At 46.9% G+C, this 16,878-nt stretch overlaps 1 protein-coding gene across 1 annotated transcript; it reads left to right on the forward strand.

The window, feature by feature from the left end:
* The first annotated feature begins 249 nt into the window (after positions 1-249).
* Positions 250-13,091, forward strand: PIRT (phosphoinositide interacting regulator of transient receptor potential channels). The gene is made up of 2 exons (XM_056866998.1): positions 250-361; positions 12,644-13,091. Exon 2 carries the CDS (start codon positions 12,678-12,680, stop codon positions 13,089-13,091), a length of 414 nt encoding a protein of 137 aa, XP_056722976.1. The 5' UTR covers positions 250-361; positions 12,644-12,677.
* Positions 13,092-16,878: the final 3,787 nt, after the last annotated feature.

Genomic DNA, 16,878 nt, shown 5'->3' on the forward strand with positions numbered 1-16,878 from the left:
CAAGTTGTGTGTTGATTTTCCTTTGTCTAAGCTGGGCTGGAACCATCAAATGTTTACATATCTACTCCTGTTCTCCTAATGGGGAAGACACAGCTCGTGCATTAAGGCAACTTGTATTGCAGCTCATCCTATGGACTGAACTTCAGCAAGTGAAGGGTTAAAGCTAGCCACTGGCTGCTAGGCGGGTGAGCTCATCTGAGCTGGAATATGCTCCATGGTTTATGAGCCACTCAATGCAGATGATATCAGAGAGAATATCTGAGGCTGGGAGCAAAGCTACTTAGGAAATCGCAGCATCCACTTAGGACACATTCCCTGCCTACGCACAGCAGTCGTCCAACTGCATGCAGCCCCTGGTCATGTAAGTAGTAATACTTGCTGTTGTAATGGACGGGGCTGGTATTTTGTGTGTGTGTGTGTGTGTGTAATGGGTAGCAGGAGGGGGCCCTGAAACCCCCTCAAATGCACTGGTCCAAGATCCCTTACTTTACAGGCTCCTATAGGAATCGGAGCGGAGGTGTTTAGTTTTAGTCTTCTACCCCAGGATAGACCATAACTGGTTTCTATTTCTTTCTTATGGAGCCATTACATCAAATTTGGAGATGGTACAAAATTCACCCTCTGCATGGGTGGAGAGGGGCTGTGGATTGGGATGCACCCAGCAAAGAGAGAACCCTTCTTGAAATAAGTGAGGCTGCCACCACCTTTGACTCTTATCTGTATTCACTGGCCTAACTGCGGTCTTCAGTGAAGGCAAACAGTCCCAGCTGGGGCAGAACCTATGAATAATGCTTATGCTATAGCTACAGGGAGGGGCCATGGCTTTGTGGCAGAGCATCTACTTGGCATGCAAAACGTCCCAGGTTCAATCCCTGGCATCTCCAGTTAAAAGGGTCAGGTAATAGGTGATGTGAAAAACCTTCCCCTGATAACTTGGAGAGCCACTGCCAGTCTGAGTAGACAGTACTGGCCTTGATGAACCAATAGTCTCATTCGGTACAAGGCAGCTTCATGTGTTCATATGTACCCTGCCCATCAGGATTCAATTTGGGAACACAGGAAGTGTCCCAGGGAAAGGCATGTTTTCCTCAGGCATCTCTAAAGCGTGTGCACACAAGTCACTGTGGGTATTGTGGCAGGCAACCCTTGTCACACACACTGCCTCTCTTTAGGATCAGTGGGTGCTGGGTCAGTCTATGGGAAACAGCACTGAGCTCTGGCTCTCATTGATCTGGGGGATGCTGAAAATGGTAATCATAATCCCCCAAAATGAAATCCTTCTGGACAGTAGTTAACATTTTCATTTCATGTAAGAACTGCCTCGTCTATGGCTCTGTAATATCATTATTTCAAAGCAGGGTTGAACAGGGTGTTCCAACCTTGGCTCCAGAGCAGACAGCAGGTGGATGGAACTGCCCTCGCCCCATCTGTGAAGAGTTTCCCAAAGTCATACCTTGGGCACTTCTTAGAAAACCAAAATGTTAGCAATTGTGATGAAGTTTCCAGGTTATTCACGCCTTGTCCTAGCAGGGCCAAGGGTAGGTCTCATGCCTGTTCATCCAACTTCTGGTCAATGGCTCTCAGCTGCCACTTCCTTCCTGGACTACACATGGCAAGGGGCTGTGGCTCAGTGGTAGAGCATCTGCTTGGCATGCAGAAGGTCCCAGGTTCAATCCCTGGCATCTCCAGTTAAAAGGACCAGGCAAGTAGGTGATGTGAAAGACCTCTGCCTAAGACCCTGGAGAGCTGCTGCCGGTCCCAGTAGACAATACTGACTTTGATGGACCAAGGGTCTGATTCAGTATAAGGCAGCTTCATGTGTTGTGACACATGCCGTACACTACAGTTGCAGAAATCAAGAGACCACATGACAATAATAAGGAACTTGTCACAGTCCTTTGACCCTTCTTAGTTCTGCCACTAATGCATGTGGAAAAGCTATGCAGTGCACCAGAATGTCTGCAGATGTTGCTTTCTAGTTCCCAAAGGGATGGGGAATTCTCCCTGGAAGATATAACCAGATCACCAGTCCCTCCACTGCAGAAACCCAACCTGGGACATGGCCAATCAGACAAATGCCCATTTAGCCTAGAGGCCAGGGAGAGATTTGCAGAACCTTGCACACAAGTAGATGGCTTTGGAGAGGGGTAGGGCAGGCTCAGGACTTCTGGACAGCTGAGAGCAGCGGGAACTTTGGCTGCTATCAGCCTCCCTGACTATCTGGTGTAAGAGGAGGACTTGCCTCTTGTTATGTACCAAGTGAGCTCTGGAGGGGAAGGAGTAAAGTTCTACTCCAGCTTAATAAGACCCTTCAGTCCTGCTCATCGTCAATTCATGGAGCTCAAGTGGTGGAGCTTGTTTGCAGTCAGGGCTTTGTTGCAAGTTCTGCACAACCTTTGTTTGGCAGGTAATCATAGAATGTGTGACTCCAGGCTTGTAATATGTTACATTCCTAGTGTCCTAATGGTCTTGGTCTCCAATTAGGTGTGCTCAGGGCATACTGCAGGACACATCTCCTCAACCACTGGAGCACAGCTGGCAAGGAGAAAGTTAGTCTTCTCAGGAAGATGCCCGAGCAGTATATTACCACTGTGCAGAAAAACAGCCCTTAAGAGCAAACCATCCTAGGTGCTCCAAAGGCCACTTTTGTGATACAGGAAATGAACGTTTTGTAAATCTTGAGAGTCAGATAGAATCTGAACGAGTCACAAGTTCACAAGGTTGGAAGAGACCACAACGGCCATCAAGTCCAAACCCCTCTTGAAGGGATGGGAAGACAGCAGCTTTAGTGAACCAGCCGGGTGGAGAAGTGACCTCTCACTGGGACATTCTGTCTTCTCTCTGGGAGAGCCAGCATGGTGTAGTGGTTAAGCAATTTAAAAATGCTATGGGGGCCCAATACTGATAAGGTCCACAGCTTGGCAGGCTGCAGTGCTCTTGTTCTCTACCACGCACAAACCTTTTCAAGGGCCGAGACGGCCACTCCCCACAAAGGTGTGCAAAGGATGGGGAAAAGAGCAATTCAGCCCGCCGCACTATTGACCCAATCAGGATTGGGCCCCCATGGTATTTTTTAAAAACACTTTAAAATGGTGGCAGCATCCACAGGTCCGACTGTGGATGTTGTTATGTCTAGTTTGCCCCTACCTGTACCTGCATGTCTGCTGATGAAAGTTGCCCAACTCTTTGCACAGCTGCTTCACTTTGATATTGAACGCATCCACATTGGCGGCGAGGGGAGGGGGAGGGGCATAAAAAAACCACCCCCCAAAAATCAAAGGCATTCTAAACTGGAGTCTAATTGTTTTGCTTCTGTGTCTTTGATAGACGCCCTTCCCAGCGTTCTTTGCTTTGCAAGGGAGGGTGCTTTCATATTGACTTCCCGGGGTAGACAAGGAAGAAGGGGCTACAAATAATGGCTCATATGACACTGGCATGTGGGAGGGTGGATCCTTCTCCCAGCACACACTGACATAAGATAAACTGGACAGGGTGGTGGTGTATAGAGAACTAAAGGGCAAGTGGTACCAAAATAGGTTCTGCTTGGACAATATGCTGTGTGTATTAGCCTGGACAGGTCCCTCCGTGCTCCTTGCCTGCAAAATCCCACACCAAAGTCTGGTTTCCTTTTAAACTTTATATAGTCTTTATTCCCATCATAGAAGTCTTGTCCCCTGGCCTGTGAAGCTTTATTAACCATATAGGTCTTGTTCCCATCTTACCTAAAGAGCTCCAAGATGGAGTGAAGTGCTATTGGGAGCAACTGGTGCATAAAGAGCCTTACAAAAGAAGTTCTCTTAGCTTGGCTGTGGCTAAGACAGCAATAGGGTTGCCATTGGCAGGAGATTTTGGGGACAGTGTTTGAGGAAGGCGGGGTTTGGGGAGGGGCTTCAATGCCATAGAGTCCAATTGCCAAAGCAGCCATTTTCTCCAGGGGAACTGATCTCTATTGGCTGGAGATTAGGTGAACCAGCCTTGAGAGGTAGAGTCAACAGGACAAGCCCTGCGGGGCGGTTAGGAGCAGTTTGTGCTGTGGACATGCTGATGAAGCCCCTAGTGGCGAAAACGTGCAAAATAATCCAGAAGGTGTTCCTATTTTCCTTTCTGGCTGAGAAGATTAACTGAGAAACTAACTCAACTTCATCTTTAGCCCTATGGGCAAGATGAAAGAAAAATTGTATTCGATGCACTATTCAAAATTTGTGGAATTATGATACTGTAATCTTGAGCAAAATCTTATTTGATGCTTATTGAGAGATTTTTCCATGTTTGTATTTTCTATGTTGTTTGATCACTAATTGGGTGATATTCACATTTGTCACATTGTTTGTTGTTTGTAATATTTTCTATTTAATATAACTTTTGCAAATTGAATATATACAGAGCCTTGTGCTGTTTTTTCTTGCTAAATGCTTTGTTATAGCATAGGTGTATTTTTCCTTCCAGTACCTGGAGGTTGGCAACCCTAGACAGCAATTCAAGAAGGTCTACTAAGGTCTATTCAATGGAACTTACTCCCAGGAAAGTGTTCTTAGGATTGCATCATAAATCACTTGCATGGACTGTGAAGCACAGACTAACACCATGCCAATAGGAACAAAAGCTCTAGTAGAAAGAAAGCACAAATTGCCCTGTGGTTAGGAACACAAGCAGTGCAGCATGAATTGGGATATGGATATTCTATTAATGCAACAAAGCAATTCAAAGCCCCACTGCCCCCTTTGAGAAGCAGCTATACTCAAGTTTTAGTCTCAGTGCTTTTCTTGATGATTTTTAGCATGGAGTTTGCTTTTTTAATTGCTGCATCATGCTGAGTTGACTTGTTCACCAAGCTATCTGCCACAACCCCAAGGATATCTTCTTGGTATGTTATACCAATTCAGAACTCATCGGTGTATATGCAAAATGTGTGTGTGTGGGGGGGGGAATTGCCATGATATACATCACTTTGCACTTATACAGGATTCCATCTGACCTTCTATCCATTTACCCAGTCTAGACCAAGGATGCTTGAACACCTGACAGTTCAAGCTGACTTCCCATTTGCCAGTGGTGACCAGACAACCAATTAATCAGCAGGCTGTTCATCCGTTCACAATCTGTTTGGGTGTATTTGCAGGAACAGGCTACATGCACCTATCAGAAGGTGACAGCTGGTGAGGGATAAGCTGGGAGTCAGCTTCTGAACTCCTGCTGGGGAAAGTTTGCTCTGTATCCAATAAAGTTTTTTTCCCCCTGGGGTGGGGGGACAGGAGTCAACTCCCAGGTGATTAACTGGAAGTTGGGTTCTTCTGATCTCACTTCCTGGAAACGATGCTGCCTCCAAGACATGCTAAGATGCAGCACATTTAGAGGGGTGGTGGTGGTCAGAAGCCCAGCTGACTTCCCTTCACTTTTCCCCACCCAAAGCTGTCAGCATGGGCTGCAGAGAAGAGAAGCAAGCTCTTTCCCCTCTCCTTTTTGCAATGGGGGTGCTCAGAAGCATTGCTGATATCCCTGCCCAGCATGGAGGCAAAGGAAGAGAAACCAGTTCTTTCTCCTCTCCTTTTTGCAACTTCACTGTGTAGCTGTTTTGCTGAGGGGAGTAGCAGATCCGATCCCCCAATCAGCTATGAGTTGGCCTTAGTAATTTCAGAACACTGTGCAAAAATCAAAGATGGGGCCTCATAATAACTACCACAACCCCCACCTGGGGCCACCCTAGTTTGTCCAGCTTCTGCCCTGAAGCTGCTGCCACCTGCCATGACTTCAGAGATTGCAGAGAGGCCAACAGAGGTGGTGCCGCACCAGCTGCGGGGCCGGAGCCCTCCAGCATAGCCCCATCCAGTGTGGGACTCATGGCAGCTGCCCTGGTTGTCCTTTGGCTCTGTTTGCCCCTGAGTCGGCTTCTGACAAAAAAGGCAGGTGCAAACTTTTCAGCAGCTGTCTGAGTGGCTGAGTGTAACTCAAACATATCCCTGATCGTGAGATTCGAAAAAGGTAAGTTCAAGTGCCAAACAGATGCACTGAGAAATTCACATCATCAGTGGTTTGGAGAGGCCCCTTTGGAGCTCCTCAAAATTCCCTTGTGTGTGTTCATGATCCTAAATAATCTTGTGTCATCTACAAACTCCACTACAAACTTCACCTCTAGTTCCAGGTTATTTATGAATATATAAATCAGTGATGGCGAACCTTTTAGAGACCGAGTCCCCAAACTGCAACCCCAAACCCACTTATTTATCGCAAAGTGCCAACACGGCAATTTAACCTGGAATCTAGGGGAAGAGGAAGAATTTTGGGCCATACCAGCTGTAGATCTCCCGGTGGCGGGGGGAGAGAGGCTAGGGTTGCCAGGTCTCCAGCCACCACCTGGAGGTTAGGAAAATAGTATGTACAAACACAAGTAACCACACTATAACCAATGCTGCATGATGTGAAGTACCTTTTGGATGTCTTATAGTAACCTGATTTATACTTACCCTGTGTGGGATATGAAAATGATTGTGTATGACTATACACTCTTTAGAAGCAATTCACTGAAGGACTGAAGAAGGATTCTACATTATTGTGAAGTTGAAACGGCCGTATCCTATTGAAGATTGTGGCTTCTCATTCATCTTTAATATTGAACTTGAACTCATTACTTACTTGGTACTCTGCTGAGACCTTTGAAAGACTTTTTGCCCTTTGATTGTATATTTTGTACATACTGTGTGTTGGTTATAGTGTGGTTACTTGTGTTTGTACATTGTATGTATATAGGTATCTCAGTAGCTTATATAAATTGCACCTTGTTTGTAAATGTTCTTCGCTCCTATACTATTTTCCTAACCTTTGGTATTAGTATAGAGGTGCCTGTTTCCCTACCACCACCTGGAGGTTGGCAACCCTGGCAGAGGCTATGCCGAAAAGGAAGGAAGGAGAGGGAGGGAACACATGAAGCTGCCTTCTACTGAATCAGACCTTCAGTCCATCAAAGTCAGTACTGTCTACTCAACCCGGCAGTGGCTCTCCAGGGTCTCAGGCTAGTCCCTTGAACTGGAGATGACTGGGATTGCCTTGGATTTGCCGCTCTTTAGATGCACATGTTCCCCATCTGAATTCTCAAAACTCTACATCAGGGCTTGCTTCCCCCCACCCAAATTCTTAAAACTCAAAAGCAAGCCCCCATGCAGAGTTTTGAGAATTCAGATGGGGAAAATGTGCATCTAAAGAGCGGCAAATCCAAGGCAAAACCTTCCGTGCGTAAATGGCCAGAGAGGGAAAGCTCCGAGAACATACAGCGAAGTCAAAAGGCCAGCAGCTCGGCGGTGTGCGTTCAAAACCCATGAGCCACTCCGAGCCCGACATGTCTGTGCCCGTGTCCGTCCCAAAGGTGGCCGCGGGCCGCCCTGCCCCCCTTTCGACCCCACAGCTCAGCCGGCCCAAAACCCGTCAGTTCCGCTGCGAAAGCCTCCGCCCACCGAGTCCACATGCAGCACCTCATCCAAGACACACACACACACACACACACACACAAACAAACAAACAGTCAAAGGCACCTTGATCCCTGCACAGAGCAGGCACGCTGTCTCCCACCACCCCAGACGAGGAGGGCTGTACACTCTCGCCCACCCCTCCCCCTCGGAGGTTTCGCGCCATCAGCTCAATGGCCACCGCAAACAGGTGTTAATTTCTCAGCTGGCAGCAAAGGCAGGAGATGTGTGTGTCAGCCACGTGGAAACGTGCTCGCCCGCCCGCTGCAGAGTCAAAGGGGCCCACGTGGATGTTATCTCGCCCCTCCCCCCCCCGCTTGTGCCCCAGCAGTTACCGTGCGGAAGGAGAGGGGAGGGAAGGAGAGGGAGGGGGAGAGAGAGAAGCCTTCCCGGTTCCCATGCACGCACCAGGCCACACACACACAGGGGCCCACCAAGCCAGCGGTGCGGCTAGTGCGCAGGCTGGTGAGGCCCTGGCGGCACGAGTCAGGGCCGCCCCCTCAGCATTAAGCCGTGGTGCGGGAGTGTGGCCGGGGGGGTCGAGCAGGGGGAGGGCTGTACAGGGGCCCAGCAGGCCCGGTGTCATGAGTCTCGGCCGCCCCAGCAGCTTTAGTCTGCGTGACTGGGGTGCGGCAGAAGTCGCGGCACTGGGGTGCGGCAGAAGTCGCGCCCCACCACACAGACACAGGCAAGCTGGGAAGGGGAGGAAGGTTCGGTGCCGGCATGCACTTCTGCCTCCTAGCAAAGCCCGAAGTGCCAGGAGGAGGCCACAGCTAGTGACAGCTAGCTCCATGGAGCTCCGGGGCTCAGCAGGCGAGCCATGGAGCTCCAGGCCTATGCAGGCAGTCAGGGGCCGGATAAAATGAGCTCGAGCTGAAGAGGCTAGCTGGGGCCGAGGAATAGCTGAGCCGCGGCCGCAGCTCAGCTGAGAGAGGGAGGGGCCCAGACGCAGACCCGGGAGGCTTTTTGGAAGTGACAGACGGGAGGCTCGGGAGGGGGCGAATGCTGCTGCCGTGCACCTGGCCCTCTCACGCAACCCCAGCGAGCCACTTACCCACGCGTGCACGCAGAGAGGGCTCGGCGTGCCGAGTCCGGCACGCGTGCCATAGGTTCGCCAACACGGATATAAATAGCACAAGGTCCAGCACCGTTCCCTGGGAGACCCCACTATTCACCTCCCTCTACTGCAAAAACTGTTCATTTATTTGCTTCTAGGGTTGGGCAAAAAATGTTTTGGGAGGTTCGGGTTTATTGGGCCTGATTTTTTGGTAAACCTGGAATAAGCCAAATACCCATTCCAGTAAATTTCATTATTCGGCTTATTACCGGGTTTACCAAAAAATTCAGGCCCATTTTAGTCTATGGGGATTTTTTTCAAAGCTCCTGTAGGGGCATTTTTAGAGGTAGAGTCACCAAATTTGAAGCATGGCTGCAAGGGACTCTCCTTGGATGGTGAACTTTGGGACAGGGGGTCCAATTCTATAGGTCAGCAAAGGGGTCGCCCCCATCCTCCAGGCATTTGCGAGCTGAGCTGTCCATCGGTTTTCAGGTTCAGAAGTTTAGCATTGCCAAGGACTGGTGGAAAAAGCTGATTGACAGGCTGGTATTTCAAAGTCTGGGGGCTCTGTACATATTTGGGGCACATAGCAGGGTGTCCATGCAAATCAGCTTCCAAACTGAGGAAAAGGGGCTTAAATGCAAGAAAAATAAGGCACGAAAAACAGGCAAATGCCTATCTGTGAATAGTCTTTTATTATGGTCATCAAAATCTGATTTCAAGAGATGGTCATGGTGTGGAGAAACGAAGCCTCTACTCGGGGCGACCTTCAGTTTCAGAGCAGGTTTTCGGGGTGGGGGGTGATATCAGAGCCAGCCCAAGTCTTAACCATGGGGGCTGTCTGAAGGAGAGTGCTCATCTACATGGCTGAGAAGTCTCCTTTGGAAGCCTGGTGGTAGCAGCAGTCAAAGCTGGCACTTTTTAGTTGGAGGTATATCCCTCCAGATAGGACTGGGTGAGCCCCATCTTTTAAATGACTCTTCTGCTATGCAGACTAGTCTTCTGTTGGGTGATATTCCTGGAAAGGTGGTCAGACCAAGTTGGCTCTGATTACTTCCCCTACCTCAAAAGGGCCTCAACTATGGGGCCCTAACCAAACAGAAAGAAAAAGGGGTGAAAGAACAGAGCCGTGCCTCTGAGCAAAGGCGAATAGCCAAATTATTTGGCTTTTTTGGGAATAGCCTATTCAGCTTCGGAGAGACCCCCAGGTTTTGGCATTCGGTAAACCTGAAGCTTGAAAATTACTGAAATGGCTAATTTTGGGTTTATTTTAGGATAGAGTTTATCAATATGCACAACCCTATTTGCTTCATTTTAAACTAGTGACCATGAAAGGACATACTCTATTATCCCATGAATGTTTAATTTACTCAGAAGCCTTTGGTGAGGTATATCGTGAAACATTTTTTTAAGACTAAGTACACAGCATCTGTCAGATAACTGACTATATGTTTGTTGACACAACTGAAGAATTGTAAGAAGTTGGTGAGACAGGATTTCCCTTTACAGAAGCCATGCTGAATTCTCTTCAGCAAATCTAATTCTTCTGCTTATTTAACAATATGGTCTAGAACAATCCTTCCCACTGATTTCTTGGGGCAGGTGTTTAGTTTCCAGGTGTTTCCCACAAAACCCTTTTAAAAAGCAGTGTGATGTTGGCTGTTTTCCACTTGGGGTAATATTAGTGATTTTACAAGCTTGATATTAATGAAAATTATATATTTTTTTAGACTATCAGCAATTTCATTTCTTGGTCAAGAACTCGTGAATGTATGCTGTGTGGACGTGGTGATTTGCTAGTTTTTAGTTTGTCAAATAGCCCTTGAACCTATTCTTAGAAACCTTTATTTGCCTCAGTTTCTCAGACATCCTCCCTGAAAAATCTGTTCCAAGGATAGGTTCCAGCTTAATATCTTCGACAATGAAGACAGTGGCCTAAACCTGTCTGCTTAGACCTGGTATGTGACAGAAGCAATGAACATTCAAGCACATGAACCAAGCATAGCAACTAGATAAAGAGATGAATCATGATCTAAGCACTTGGGAGCAGAGCCAGCCCACAAACCTAGTGACCCAGGGGTGATTTGGGGTGCCAAACTAGCAGGAGCTGGTGATATAGGAGGAAGAGACGGCAGGCACATGTCTCCTCTCATATCACTGCTGCCTCAGATCCATCCAAGTCAGGCTGCACAGAAAGCACTTTCTTCTGCACCCAGCCTTGTAGTGGGGTAGGGAGGGAGTAGGGTTGGCAACCTCCAGATGGTAGCTGGAGATCTGAGATTACAACTGAGAAAATGGCCACTTTGGAAGGTAGATCCTATGGTATTATACCTAGGGTTGCCAGCTCTGGGTTGGGAAATACCTGGAGATAAGGGTTGTGCAAAAAGAAAATCGATAAATTTTCAGTTCAGGTTTATTGGGCCCAAATTTTTTTGGTAAACCCAGAATAAGCCAAATACCCATAATGGTAAAGGGGTATTTCGGCTTTATATCCGGGTTTACCGGAAAAAATTGTGTCCATTATAGTCTATGGTGATTTTTTTCAAAGCTCCTGTGGGGACATTGTTGGAGGTAGAGTCACAATATTTGCAGCATGGCTGCAAGGGACTCTCCTTAGACAGTCACCGAAGTTTGGTGAACTTTTGGATAAGGGGTCTAATTTTATAGGCCAGCAAAGGGGTCACCCCCATCCTCCAGGCATTTGCGAGCCAAGCTATCCATCGGTTTTCAGGTTCAGAAGTTCAGCGTTGCCAAGGACTAAAGGAAAGAGCCGATTGGCATGCTGACACCTCAAAGTCTGGGGGCTCCGTTCGTATCTGGGATGCATAGCGTGATATCTGTGCAAATTAGCTTCCAAACTGAGGGGGAAAGGCTTAAATACAAGAAAAATAAAGCACGAAAAACATTTCTTTTGGTGGCAAATGACATCCTGTGAACAGTCCTTTATTATAATCATCAAAAATCTAATTTCAAGAGATGGTCACAGTGCGGAGAAACGAAGCCACTACTAGGGGTGACTACTCGACCATGGGGGCTGTTCTGAAGGAGACTGCTCATCCGCGCAGCTGAGAAATCTTCTTTGGAAGCCTGGTGGTGTGAGCAGCTGTCGAAGCTGGTTCTTTTTAGTTGGAAGGTATATCCCTCTGGACAGGAGTGGGTGAGCCCCATCTTTTGAATAACCCTTATGCTTGATTAACCCACTGGTGATGGTTGGTCAGAATAAGTTGCCTCCAATAACATGGCAAAACCAGTCAAAGATAGAAAAATGGGAGAAAGCACAGAGCCGTGCATCTGAGCAAAGGCAAATTGCCTATTCAGCTTTGGGCAGATTCCCAGGTTTTGGTATTCAGTCTACCCGAAACCCGAATATTTCCGAAATAGCTAATTTCAGGTTTATTTTTGGTTTGGGTATATTGATAGGCACAACCCTACTGGAGACTTTTGGGGTAGAGCCTGAGGAGGGTGGGGTTTGGAGAGGGGAGGGACTTCAATGCCATAGATCAATTACCAAAGTGGCCATTTTTTCCCAGGTAAACTGATCTCTATCAGCTGGAGATCATTTGTAATAGCAAGAGATCTCCAGCTAGTACCTAGAGGTTGGCAACCATAATTATACCCCATTGAAGTCTTTCCCTCCCCAAACCATGCACTCTTCAGACTCCCCCATCCCCTAAATTTCCAGGTATTTACCAACCCAGAGTTGGCAACCCTTGGAGGGGGTGGCTTTAGGGTTCTCAATTGCGTGCCAACTCACTGGGCTGCCTGCCGACCCTCTGCTGGCTGGTGGGCAGAAGTAGGCCAGCTGGGATGGGGGGGCAGTGGTTACCCCAGAAGTGCTGACGACGCTCTAGCAATCTCCCTCAAAACTCTATGGTTTCCATAGAGTTTTTGGAGGGGCATTGCTAGACCGTCCCGCACAAGCAGCACTTCCGGGGTAAACCTGGAAGTGACAGAATCACACTGTGTGCATGCGTGGGAGAAGCTATCCCTCATGGCTGCATAGATGGCTCCCGCCGGAGGCCAGGTAGGACCTGGCAACCCTTGGTCCTATTTGAGGGGAAGAGAGAGGAATCACAACCATGGCAATCTAAATATCCTTTGCCTTTGTCCCCTTTCCCCTCTCCTGCAGGTGTTAATACCCTGAACCTCTAAAACTGGTTGTCATGGAAATCCAGTCAAAAGGCATGGAGGAGGGAGAGAAGTCTCCGGAGCACAAGGATTTGCTGCCCAGCCAAACAGCCAGCACCCTGTGCATCAGCTCACGCAGTGAGTCTGTCTGGAATGCTGTCCCCCGGAACAAGTGGGATATTTACCACAAGCCAATTATCATATTGTCAGTGGGAGGAGCTGTTTTCCTCTTTGGTGTGGCTATCACCAGCCTGACCTGCTTCACAGCGTCGAGAGTCGCAAACATAACCAAAGAAGCTTTTAAACTGTGCGGGCCGGCTTTCCTGTCGCTCGGTCTCATGCTGGTTGTGTGCGGGCTCGTCTGGATCCCCATCATCCGCAAAAAGCTGAGGCAGAGACAGAAGTACCATTTCCTCCAGAGCATTAAATCGTTCTTCTTCAATCGTTGAAGGCAACTCAAAGTCAGCCACCAGGTGAAGAGGATTGTTAGTAGGGCAGGGCCCTGCCTTTTTCTGTAGATCTGAAAGTAATCAACACTGCCCTAAAAGGGAATCCACTCCTACAATGCCCTCATCCTGTGCCTGTGTGTGTACATGTGGGATTCATCCGTCCCCAGGCAAATGTACTACTGGGTGACGCTGGTCTCTCTGTTGGGAATACATTTCACATTTTCCGGAAGGACCTTCCCTGTTAGAAGAGCAGGAGCTGAAATCGGCAGATCAGATCCCAGGACAATTTATTTGATTAAGCCCAGCTGTGTACTTACGTCGAGCATTGCTTTAAATGCTACCACACCTATATTTCATGAGCATTTTCAAGAAAACCCATACTTGTGCCTGTAGCTCTCACTGGTGAGCTACTCCACTACTCTCTGTGGGATTGGGTAGTGGTTGCAAACTTCTCTGAAAAAGCAGTTTCATATTTTTCCTACTGCAAATCTCTCTTGGGTCCAAAATGACAACAACTATGAATTGTTTACAAAAGCCATTTCTGATTTTAGTAGCTACTGACAAAAAAATCAACTAAAATGTGTTCGGAAGGAGAGAATGCCACAACCAGATAGCTGTGTGAGAGTAAATATTAATTGTGCAAGTGTCTCCGACTTAGGTTGAGAATTGTCTCAGGGTGTAAGCACAACTCCCAAGTACTAAACTCTCAAATCAGCGACAAGTGCTACATGAATGAGAGGCAGTTATGGACAAGATACCTTGAAGTGAGGGACATGTGGACGCAGTATGGGACAAGATTGTTCTATTATAAGGGAATTAGGTCTGCAGATAGAGTGTCTTGTGTTTTCTGTGTCAGGCTGGTGCAGCCACTGTTTTTGACTGTTGATAGTCTTTATCCTAGTCTTGCTCTCTCTTTTGGATTTGAGTGGCTGAACACCCTTTCAATATAAGCCTCATGGTCACTGAAATAGTTCTCTGGCAACTATGCAATGCAGCTGTGGACCGATTGAAATGAACTGAGGTCAATTCAAGGACACTAGGAAGAATCAGGGGCTTGTCAAGCATAATTGATTACACAATAATAGATTTAAAAATAATGGATGGGCGTTGCTAAAACTCAGAGATGCTTCCAATGAATAGGTGTTGAGGTGTTCAGAACACTGTTCTTTACCCGTATGCTTACTGCCCCTCACAGAATCCTTCTTTGCTGCAGACATGCCCTTGGTCAGAGAGAAGAATGCTCTCAGGCAATCAGGCAATGCTCTCTGCTGCTATGAGATTAAAAGGATGATCAGACATCATTTCTGTTTTTGGAGATTTCACTGCACCTGGATCAGACAACAACGCAAGTTAGCAGTGCATTGAACATGGCAAGCAGGAAAGAAATGAAAAGTACTTGGACTCAGTTAAAAGGTGGAAGAAGATCTGCACAGAGATCACGTAAATGTTTTCAGAATTATCTCAGAAACTGTCAGAAACTTAGAAACTATTGGACTTTGCTGGTGATATGACCCTTATGGTGAAGCTTTAGGACGTTTATGCAGATAAGTCATTACAGAGGCCTTAGACTTGTTTCAGAATCTTTTAGAAACAACATCACTCTGGTTCCCAGATGATACCAAAGTGCCTCCTTCCAGCACTGCTTTGTGAATTCCCCCCCCCCCATCCAAATAGCATCACTCAGCTATTCCTGTCGGCATTAGTGGAGCCACACAGAGACAGAGCATGTGATTTCCTGGCTTTATGATAGCTGATTCCAAGCAGCCACCCTGCATTTCCAATCCAATTAAGTCTGTGTTTGAATAGGGAAGGGTGAACCTATGCATTTAAGAATCATTTCAGTTTCATTTCCCCTACAGTAAAATATTCAATATGGGCTTTTATGTTGTTTCTCAAAAAAGACCAAAAAAAAAAAGTGAAACCATGCGGCTCCTTGTGTGTTATAAGAAATAATAGGGCTGCACCAGTAACAGGAAATAAAAATAAGGCCAAGGCCGATGGTGCAAAATAAGTAAAACATTTTTTTATTACTCAGAATTATGCTCATAAGGACTACTGCAATAACTATAGGTTCCCCTGAAGAAGCCCCTTGGGTGAAATGCGTCGGGAATTTTTATTCTGAGTAATAAAAAATATTTTAACCTATTTTGCACCATTGGCCTTGGCCTTATTTTTATTCCCTTGTGTGTTATGCCTTGTACCAGCCACTGAGGGAGAATTAGAAAATCCCCCTATGACTCTTTCCCATTACCTAGGCAATTTTTCCTTCAACAGTGATGATGAGATTGGTAAAGAATGCCCAGATGGCTCAGATAGGAATGCCGACCTCCAGGTGTTGGCTGGAGATCTCCCACTATTACAACTGATCTCCAGCCAATAGAGATCAGTTCCCCTGGAGAAAATGGCCGCTTTGGCAATCGAACTCTATGGCATTGAAGTCCCTCCCCTCTCCAAACCCCACCCTCCTCAGGCGCCAACCCCCAAAATCTCCAGGTATTTCCCAACCCGGAGTTGGCAACCCTAGGTTCAGACTTGCTAGTTTCTATTCCCTGCACTTCTTTGATTGGTTGTACCAAGACTGCTCATCTTTCAAGGTTTTAAGCAGCCAGCAGGTTCTACGGATTTGCCCCATGCAAGTGGAAGCCCAGCAAAACAAGGGTGCCCAAAATACATTTCATACACAGCATGATACTCCTCAAGCCCTGGTTCAATGCCAGTGTGCAGCATATTATCTTGACCCCATGGAATTGAGTTGCTGAGTAGCTTTTCTGTAGGAGGATCGAGGATAGCCTTATTGCACTTCACAACTTTGTACAAATGGGCATGAGTACTTCAGCTCTGGTTTTGCAGAGCAGGTGAGGGCACATCCAGAAGGAATAATTAACAGCAATATAGGTAGTGTAGGAGAAAGAGGATAACTCTAAAAATAGTGTCAATTATGTACTGCAGGGCCAGGGTTATATAGTCAGATGAGAGGAGGTCATAACTCTTGAAAACATTAATTTTTAATATAAAATATACAAATGGTATTCTGTATGCTGCTGGCCTCTAACAGAGTCGTAGCACACAACCAACAGGTAAATATGCACCAATCGCAAGTACCACACACATATTATCTGATGGATGAATTGTGTCCGGAGCTGGGGAAATGTAATAACTCCGGAAGAGATGCTCAGTTTCCAAGAAAGCTGTCTGGGCTTGATGCGATGAAGGAGAAAATAGGAACCCTTACTATGGCTTATGGGGGGGGGAGGTACCAAAAAGGAAGGACTATTCCTGGCAAATGAAAAACACTTGGAACATTAGACCTTGTTTGCATGGATAAAAGATGTGCTGGTGTCATGAAGCCACTATAAGCTGCACACCTGGGGTATGTCCAGTTTAGGCAAAATGAGAACCAAGAAAATTCAGCTACACTTTTCTTTCAAAGCCATACTTATTAGTCTTGAAGGCTCAAGAGCAATTTTGAAGTGTAGGCAGGAAGTTAGGAGGAGGGACAGGTTCGTGATGCGTGTCACAAAATTCCCTAACACCGATCATAGCTTTTTGTCAGTTTTAAGTGTATGCTACTTAACTTGTGCTGCTGTGGAGCCCACTATCACTCCTTAAAGGAGTCAATCTCACAATGCCAGCTCTCTTGTGGGTTGAGGTTAATGGGAGTACATTATGCACTTACTGCATAGAAAGCATGATGGGAGGGACCTGGCACTTAAGAGCGCAAGATTTCCATTCAGTAAGACAGCAGCAGATGAAACCCGAGTATGCTAATTGTTTCCTGAAACCCCAT

Source organism: Euleptes europaea, chromosome 1, assembly GCF_029931775.1.
Source record: "Euleptes europaea isolate rEulEur1 chromosome 1, rEulEur1.hap1, whole genome shotgun sequence".
Lineage (NCBI taxonomy): Eukaryota > Metazoa > Chordata > Lepidosauria > Squamata > Sphaerodactylidae > Euleptes > Euleptes europaea.